This window comes from Austrofundulus limnaeus, unplaced genomic scaffold (genome assembly GCF_001266775.1).
Source record: "Austrofundulus limnaeus strain Quisiro unplaced genomic scaffold, Austrofundulus_limnaeus-1.0 Scaffold43, whole genome shotgun sequence".
NCBI classification, from domain to species: domain Eukaryota; kingdom Metazoa; phylum Chordata; class Actinopteri; order Cyprinodontiformes; family Rivulidae; genus Austrofundulus; species Austrofundulus limnaeus.
Window position 1 is genome coordinate 2,103,703 of NW_013952445.1, and position 8,953 is coordinate 2,112,655.

Below are 8,953 nucleotides of genomic sequence, written 5' to 3' on the forward strand. Positions count from 1 at the left end.
ATTTGAAACATTAGATAGATTATATAAACTGTAAAATATTAATAATAATTTGATTAATATTATTATTAATAGTTTTAATGATTTCTACACTGTCAGTCCTTTTTTTCTGCTCTGTTGTCAACATGTACAGTAATGGGAAATCCAGACTCTTGCCCGTTTAGCGTTAGCCGTTAGCTTCTCCAGCTGTTCTATAGAACCTCCTTGAGTACAACCAACTATTAACAACTACATAGCCTGTTAGCTTGCTAACGCTAGCTGATTTGCCAATATTTAGCATGTCCAGTTAGCCCATTTCCTAACAGTGTCTTCACAGCTAAATATTTGGTCAAAATTGGTTCAGCCCTTATATCACATTTTAGTCAGGTTTGCAGAAAGAAAGAAAAAGGTCAAACCTAAAACACATTAAATCAGCTAGGCTTTTGTTCCTGAACTGTTCCCATTTAGAAGTAATCCTGAAACTTCTTAATTACGTCTTCTTGGCAGCATGACAGCTCAGTGGTTAGCACTGATGTCTCACATCAAGAAGGTCCTGGGTTCGTTTCCTGGTTTGGACCCGTGATCTGTCTGTGTGGAATTTGTGTGCTTGTGTGGGTTTTCTCCGGGTTTTCCAGTTTCCTCCCACAAATCCAAAAACCTCAACATTAGGCTGCCTTCAGGCCTGGGCCTCCMTTGCTAAACAAATCTGTGACCTCAATGGGATTTGCCTGGTTGAATAAAGGTAAATAAATAAACGTAAATTCTTATTGGCAGCATAAAAGTTTCACAACAAAAATTAAATGTGTAATAGAAACGTGAGGAGMACTATCTTCTCATGAACTAGACGCGCCTCACTGCCAACACGACAAAATAGGTACAAACTCCAAATGATTAAACAAAGTCTGACAGGTTGATTCGAACCAAGAAAAGTGGTTGTTTACATCCAAAATCAAACTACAAATAATCGTTAGTGAGAGTTTGCTTAAAATACCAGAAAAAAAAGCTGTGAGTTCAAAAGTGGATTTGCATGGTGGCGACAGTATCATGGTTATTGGGATGTTTTTAAACAAGATGTTCAGGAAAACTGGTCATTGAGGAAAAGCTGGTTAAACTCAAATTATCTTTGAGGAACACAGTTTCCGGACCTTTCAGACTTCAATCTTGTCTCAACCCCCTCCAACAAGCTTAAATGAGTCTGCAGAGAAGACCCCCACACAAATCAAGAACCTGAAGATCTGTAAGAGATGCTGACGGTTCTGCACATTCCTCTTTTTTTTCTCAGTTTAACACGCTAACTTTATAAAGTAACGTTAAACCGAGTCTCAACGTAATTCTGTCATCTGTTAAACCGCACTCCACGGCTGTGGATTTTCAGTAGAAATGTCTCGGTTTGCAGCGCCCGGGTCAACAAACAGCTTGACAGCGTCGCGCCAAGAAGCCACACAGCTGCTTTGGCTGCGGATGCGTAAAACGCCTCTGGATCACAGGATCTGGCACGATTTCTTTTTCTTTGTCAGCTGCAGATCCAGATCCAGCAGCAAAGCCAGGAAATTCCTGTTGGGGTAAATGGCCCTCTTCTGGATCAGTTTCTGCAAAGCCTGTTTGAGCGGAAGGCGGTGGTAGATCATGAGGTAGGCCAGCACCAAGGTCGACGAGCGGCTCATTCCCATGATGCAGTGCACCAGCACCTTCCCTGAAGAACAATACAAAGGGAGAAAAGAGGAAGGATTAGTAAGAGCCTCATTAATATCATACATGACTGCCCGTCTCCCACTGTGGACTGTCTCGTTTTTTTTTTTTTTTTCCCTGTTTTGAGCTAAAAATAGAGCCAACACTTCCAAGACTTTGTTCATTTATGTCCCTTTGCAGACAGGCCGACTGTCTCATTAATCCCAACTCGTCCTCTGCTTGATAGCTTCTTTCAAAGAAGCTATTACATACTTGAAGTCTGCAAGGTAAGACTCTTATTACTGCCAGCAGAAAATGCATTTATACCCCCCAGAACATAAGTGTTACATTGTGGTGACAGGTGACATTGAAAGAGCAGCACGATGTGAGGATTTGAGCAGATGCTTAACTCTATTAAGGATTTACAGTGAAACGAAAGATTTGGTAAGTAGGGAAAAAATAATTCTTACCGCCAGGTGACTTCAGAGCTTTATGAATAAAATCTGCCGCGGGCTGAAAGTAAACATCCAGATCAAAGTGAGTCGAGTCGTCTGCTGGAATGCCAAAATACACAAAGTCGTTGCCATAAAAGCCTTGGTTCCCTACGCTGCCTCGCTTGGAGTGAGCAGCGTTTAACACATGAGTTATACCTAATTTCAGCAGGGCGGCCTTGTTTTGGGCTACTGCCCTGGCAAAAGACACAAACAGAAAGAAATTCAAGACTCGTGTGGGACTTATGCATCACAGCAAAACTGATTTTTATGCCAGAATGATTCAGCGCGTGGAAGGGGTTACTTCAAAGTCTGTTTGAAACAGCCGAACATGACTTGAAGAGCGAACGTGTTAATTCTTGAATAAAACGCATACTTACACATTTCCTATGTATATGTTGGGCCACACTTCATCGATTTGATTGAGGTGTAGCTTACATGAGTCCAAAACCTTCTGCAGGTCCTTCACAGTCAGGTATTCTTTTCTCTTGTCTTTCATGGTTGGCATTTTTTAGGTCCAAATCTCTCGTCTTGGATCAACTGCCAGCCAAAATGTTTTGTCGTATTAAAGCGGTCTCAGTCTTCCTCCGGCTCCAGATGATCGGTACGAGCAGGTGCCGTCACTGGACCGTTACCCAATCTGGTGCCTAACCCGGCGTGTAGTCTTACTCGTTCAGAGGGCAGAACAACAAACACACGCAGCTCAGGCTCTGCCTTTCCACTCTGCCGCGGGACTCATTTAATAAGCCTCAAACAGCCATGATTTATTTTATAAGGCAGTGATAATTGGGCGTAATTATGGTCATATTGTTCAAATTGACGGCTTACGTTGGGTACAGCTCTGCTTTTATGGAACAGAAATGCTCCAGCAGCTTTGTGTGGCTCGTTATGATCCTCTGGTGAAAGCAAAAATGAGTAAAAAAGCAAGAAACAAATATAAGCTTTAATGATGGCTAAACAGGCCTTCGTACGGTGCAGATGTTACTTTTCATGTTGCAGGTCAGTTTAATTCATTTCAGCTTTTAAAAATGAAGAAAAAAATCATTCATATCACTTTAACACCACACACAATATATATATTTAATTTGTTTTTCATTAAGGCTGTGGATGTGTATGTAAAAGGTAGGTGTGTTATAAAATACCAGAACTGCAATACAAAATCAGTCAATACATGTCTCTGGGTTGTTTTTGACCTGCAGAAAGTTATCGACTGATTATTAAAATGTTTGTATAATGAGACAAATCCCTCCCGGAGTGTAGGCTTCAGGAAACTTAATGTTGATCATGTTTCGTAACCGCTGAAGTTGTTTCAAGTGGAACTGAAGCTCGGAAGGGTTTTGTATGTTTTTCTGTGSGAAAAAAAACAAGAAGAGCTCCTTTCTGAAATAAAGGGAGCTTCACAGAATTTATGAAGCAAGAGTTTGCTTTTGTTTACGACAGCACTGGTGTTGTTGTGTTGTGGACACACTGTTTAAATCCTCAGACAGCARAAGAACTTAATCCAACAAACTAAAAAAAGAAAAAAAAACTTTACAGAGTTGTTTGCACTTGCTGATGAATTTTGTTTTTCTATTGCACATTTAAGACGACTGAGCTGCAGGGAATCATGAACAATGGTTATCAGCCTCTCAGTTATGAGTCACAAGACTCGTTCCACCAAAATGCACCACAGGAGGTCCTTCCTACCACTGACCATCAGACTCTACATGTCCTCCCTAAACATGTGAAACGTTGGGYCATCTCTCACTTTATTCCATCTGTGCATTTTACTCTCTTAACATTATCTCTTCTTATATCATCCTCTATCATATAGAACATTTTTCACCAAATTGTAATGTTTATATTTTTGTTTCTACTTCGACTTAATTTTAGTCCGATTATATGTCCATAAGTGTGTTTAGACTAGGGGTGCCTGAATTTTTTACCCAAGAGGGCCAAAATAAAAATCTATCCAAGGGCTGCTGGTCAAATGCAATAATATAATAATGTAAATGCAAATACTTTTTACGTACAGTCATTTAAATTTTTTATGATTAAGCTAGGAGCCAGTGTGGTGTCCCACGTTTTTTTTAAGTCCGTGCACCTGGAGAATGTTTGACCTGATGCTCGAGCTGCAAAGGCTCATGGGACATTTCATAAGTGGATCAAATYGGAGTATTGTGGTCTTATAAATTGTTCAAATCGACGTTTGCTGAAATATAGTCTAAATGCGGTATCTCATTTGTTACTTTTATTYAATGTTTAGTCTTAATATAATTTAAATATAAAGTCATCTATCTGCACTACAGCCTCTTACACAGCCATTGAGCCAGTGGATGGATTGACTGTGGAAATACAGTGTTTCTGCAGAGGACTACAGGAGATTACARCCTAATAACCAGGGCAACTGTTGGTGGGCCACATCAGATGGCTTGGTGGGCACCTCTGGTTAGACTTTATTTGTTTTCTAGTGTGCTTATCTTGTATTCTCTAACTATTTTTACTCAAACAAATGTAATTTCCCTCGGTAATCAATAAAGTATTCTGATTTTGATCAAAGTTCAAGCCAAATACTACCAAATATACAAACAATATAAACAATACAAACAAATAAAATAAGAGAATTTTTATTTTCTGTGCAAAAATACGTTTTGATTTTTGAGCACTGAATGACTTTACCAATATTTGCCAAACAGGCCGAAACTGAATTGTTTAGGCAAAAAGAAACAGAGCACTAGCTTAAAGGAACACATTGCGAGCTAAAAGCTAAAAATAGCTAATGCACTCAGATGAAACAAGTCGTTTGGATCATAGTTTTGACTTTTCGTCACTCCGAGCTCCCTTTGGACACCCGCTGATAACACGAAGGTGCAAACAGGCTGCACGACTCTCATCAAACAGCATTTTTTTTCTTTTCACTCCTGAAACAAACAGCTTAAAGTCAAACGACCAGCATCTCCCTCCGCTTGCTTTGTTTGTCTGCAGGAAAACTGATGCTCAGGTTCATTTATGAGCTGAAGCCTTGTGCAGTTTCACATCCAAAGCTCGAAGCTGTCTGAGGAACCCCCTGTTTGGGAAAATCCACCTGTGCTCTTTGACTTTATTGATGGCCTCTAACAGGGTGTAGCCGTGGTGGATCATCAGGTAGGCCAGGACGAGRGAGGCAGACCTGCTCACTCCGACTGCGCAGTGAACTAAAACTCGAGCTGAACAAGAAGAAGAAGAAAAGAGATGCAGTGAATTCAAAGCATGTTTTGACTTTAAGGGGAGTGTTTCTCATTGACATGATTGACTTGTATAAATCCTGACATTGAGTCAACATGATTTACCACCATCTGCGTCGAGCGCTTTCTGAATATAGTCAGCGGCGGGCAAGAAATAGCCAGAAAGGTCAAAGGTTGGTGAATCATCTGCAGGGACTCMGTAATAATCCACTGAGGGTCCATAAAAGTCATGACTTCCCTGACAGAACATCCTCCCATGAGCTGCATTCACAATATGAGTAATTCCCAGCTTCCATAGACTGTRGCGATCATTGGCGACTGACCTGAGGTCAAAGGAAATCAGAATTTATAATCCGAAATAGAAAAAAAAAACATGTATATAAAACTTGGACTGAACACTTACATGTCCCCAATGAAGAGGTTAGGCCAAACTTCATCCTCATGGTTTCCAAATCTTTTCCCACCAAACAAAACCTTCTGCAGCTCTTTCACAGAGGGAGGACTGTCCCGTATATTGTTCATTTCTAATTAAAAGTCACATTTATGCACCCACAAATGCCTGTTTTTGAAGCTAAAACTTGGAGGATTTACTCTTTGATTCCCTAAAGTTTTATTTCCAGACTGTAGCCATGCCTGACAGAGACAGGTGCCTGAGATCTAAAATTAAAACARTGACCCATATTCTAAATGTCAGATTAACATCTCTTAAATCTGTGTGAATTACTTGTCTTGATGCTATATCCATACTGTTATTGCATGTCTTTACGGTTTCTGTGAATGCATTGTTTGCTAAATTAATTTGACCCCGTGCTGCCTTTACATGTCCTCATAAACCACTAGACAGCTTTTACTGTTGAAAAGTGTTTAGATTATATCACATTATTTTTTTAGATTTATAAAATTGATAAAATTAGCAATTTCAGTAATTGATAACTTTTGAATCTAACCTGTAAGTTATGTTATTTAAAWAAGTATTAAAGTAGCTTCTTGTCATTTTTATGAATATGCAGAGAGGCAGTAACTCTTCTTTGTCACTGGGTGGCGCTGTTAACCCATATAAACGCAAAGCTCCATGCTGCAGATTCTGCGTGCGCAGCTATTCTGAACCTTACGACCTCGTTTGATCAACAGCTATGCTAACTAGCTCGAATCCTTTGCGAAATGCTTCCCAGCAAGCTGATGTTACCGCAAATCCCGCTTATACGGTTTCTGGTCATTTTTATGGGATGCCGCTTAGTTAGTTAACTGAACCAATAGGCTCCGTGTTGTCTTCGAGTTCTGTCTCAAACCGGGTGAGTAAAGGGATACGTGATATCAAGCTAGCAAGAGCTAATATGGCTAGCTAGCTAGGCAGGTTGGACAAGGTTTGAGGGCATAGAAATAATGAAGATGCTTTGATTTAATTTCAGGTATAAGTCAGGAATACTTGGCTTCACATAGCCACTAATTGGTTTGTGTTGGGTTACAAGAAACTGGGCAGCAGAAGTGTTCACCTCTGACCTCTTTACCTGTTTATCAGTGATTTAAGTTGTTAGGTGGGGGGCTTTAAGTTTAAATTATGATCTATCTACAGATACTCAAATATAATTATTATCTGTTCTGTAAATTACTGGTTCTACATTGTTAACATTACTAAAGGTTTGGAATAAGACAGTTAAATCTGTACTGTAACAGACTTGTTAGTTTGTAACAACACTTATGTAGATGATCTGAAATTGAAATTTGATTATCTTTTGTGTGGATATCCACGGCAAATTAATATTGGAGGTAGCAGTTACTAAATCATTATGTATTGTTTTACCTGCAAGCCTAAATTTACTGCATACCCAGAGGATTAATTTGGCTCTTTTGCTACATTTTTCWGTTATATTTCCCGTTAAAGTGTAGATTAGTTAATTCTCCTCAGTATTTGTTTAATGCAAGTTGCTCAAAATCTGAATTCCCCCATGTTCCTCTTGTCTTGTCTTCACAGAGTGAATTTATTATTTTTTATGCAGCATTATTAGGTTTGTGTGGCAATGCAGAGAAGTGTGCTTAACATCACAAACACCCCCGTGGATTAGTTTTGTTTATTGTCTGGGAGGATTATAAAGATTTATGTTGAGTGAGCTCACTCTGAAATGTTTCTGTTCCTCTTTTCCAGCCCTCAACTTGAAGGGGAAATGATCCAGCTGAGCGTCCGTCGCTGGACGCCCAAACACGTTGCCAAATGGCTGAGAGAAGAGGGCTTCTGTGACTACGTGGATCTTCTGTGCAACAAGCATCGACTGGATGGCACCAGTCTGCTCGCCCTCAGTGAGTACGACCTGCGCTCGCCGCCGCTGGAGCTCAAGGTGCTCGGCGACATCAAGAGGCTCATGGTGTCCATCCGCAAGCTTCAGAAACTGAACATTGACKTGCTGGAGGAGCTGGGTGTTCCCTTTGACGGCCTCTCTCCTTCTAGCTCCGGCAGCAACTCGGACTGGCTGTGTAACGGAGAGCAGGGCAGRGACTGCGACAGCACTGACACGGCCCCGGTGGGAGAGGAGTACAACCACAGCCAGTACACTAATGGGAAGTACAAGCAGCAGATGAGACGCCTGGACCCAGAGTACTGGAAGACGGTGCTCAGTTCTGTGTATGTGGTGTTTGTGTTCGGGTTTACGTCCTTTGTGATGGTCATCGTGCACGAAAGGGTGCCGGACATGCGCACATACCCTCCACTGCCGGACATTTTTCTTGACAGGTTAGTATGATTGCTCTCCTAAAGCTTATTTATAACGCACACTATGAATCAGCTGTAAAATGCAAAATATAACCTTTTATGCATGCATGTTTTTGTCGTATTTACATTTATTTACAAGTAAAACTACAGATGCAACGCGCCTGGTGGTCCATTTTATAGTAAATCATCTGTAACAGATGTTTGCTGGTTACTACTCTCTTAAACACCCCCTAAAATCAAATCCATCAATAATTTTTTTCTTTATAATATAGATATTTCAGTTTAGATCTCTCAATTAATACATTTATTCCATGTCAGAAAATAATAAAAATGTAATCTTATTTTAATTTTAAACAGCCAACAGAGACCTTTTTCTTTTCATCATTAGGGTGGACTTTTTTAAATAGTTAATCTGGTTTTTAACCTCTTAAGCCCCCAATGGTTTTTCTTGATGGTTTTGCTAGAAATACCATGCTGAAATGTAACTGAGTGTATCTCAGCATTTACAAACTCTACTTAAATAATCTTGGTATCAAAATAAAGCTAACGCTTGGGAGATTTCATCAGAATTGTAAGTATTACAACAGCTGCTGTTGTTTTAGAGACATTAAGGATGGAACATATTTTTTATTTTACTTTTTTTTCCACTCTCGTCTGAACAAGTTTTGCATTTGACAGTATTTAGCCCATTTAAAACCATAACAAACGAGGAAACTTTTGGAAACCATAAATCCACTTGTGGACATGACCTGTGCAAAGATTCATGCTGCTAAATTGAACTGGAGCAAAGTTACAGAGGTTTTAGTAAAGAAATAATTTTGCGTTTAGTCATTCTGCACATGTGATGGTATCAATGTGGATGGACCAATATTTGCGTTTTGACTCCCACCACCCACTGGAACACAAGTTAG

The 8,953-nt window shown here is 39.9% G+C and overlaps 3 protein-coding genes across 3 annotated transcripts in view; 1 reads left to right on the forward strand and 2 right to left on the reverse strand.

Moving 5' to 3' along the window:
• Positions 1 to 1,296: 1,296 nt before the first annotated feature.
• LOC106517009 (dual specificity protein phosphatase 13 isoform A) lies at positions 1,297 to 2,835 on the reverse strand. Its single transcript, XM_014007670.1, has 3 exons — positions 2,516 to 2,835; positions 2,115 to 2,332; positions 1,297 to 1,669 (listed from the first exon to the last, which is right to left on the reverse strand). The coding sequence occupies exons 1-3, from the start codon at positions 2,641 to 2,643 to the stop codon at positions 1,458 to 1,460; spliced, it is 558 nt and encodes a 185-aa protein (XP_013863124.1). The 5' UTR covers positions 2,644 to 2,835; the 3' UTR covers positions 1,297 to 1,457.
• Positions 2,836 to 5,006: 2,171 nt separating this feature from the next.
• On the reverse strand, positions 5,007 to 5,988 carry LOC106517013 (dual specificity protein phosphatase 13 isoform A). The gene is made up of 3 exons (XM_014007675.1): positions 5,742 to 5,988; positions 5,444 to 5,661; positions 5,007 to 5,320 (listed from the first exon to the last, which is right to left on the reverse strand). The coding sequence occupies exons 1-3, from the start codon at positions 5,858 to 5,860 to the stop codon at positions 5,118 to 5,120; spliced, it is 540 nt and encodes a 179-aa protein (XP_013863129.1). The 5' UTR covers positions 5,861 to 5,988; the 3' UTR covers positions 5,007 to 5,117.
• Positions 5,989 to 6,462: 474 nt separating this feature from the next.
• The window catches only part of samd8 (sterile alpha motif domain containing 8), a 7,114-nt gene continuing 4,623 nt past the window's right edge, over positions 6,463 to 8,953 (forward strand). The window contains exons 1-2 of the mRNA XM_014007671.1: positions 6,463 to 6,630; positions 7,482 to 8,063. Of these exons, the coding sequence (XP_013863125.1) occupies positions 7,501 to 8,063 (563 nt within the window). The 5' untranslated portion in view covers positions 6,463 to 6,630; positions 7,482 to 7,500. The remainder of the gene's footprint in view (positions 6,631 to 7,481; positions 8,064 to 8,953) is intronic.

Bases quoted from the DNA above. Each gene is read 5' to 3' on its own strand.
- LOC106517009 (XM_014007670.1), bottom strand. From the start codon at position 2,643: ATGCCAACCATGAAAGACAAGAGAAAAGAATACCTGACTGTGAAGGAC. The intron at 2,333-2,515 runs GTAAGTATGCGT...GTCTTTTGCCAG, and splicing joins AACATATACATAGGAAATGT to GGCAGTAGCCCAAAACAAGG. The intron at 1,670-2,114 runs GTAAGAATTATT...ATTGTTCTTCAG, and splicing joins AGCTCTGAAGTCACCTGGCG to GGAAGGTGCTGGTGCACTGC.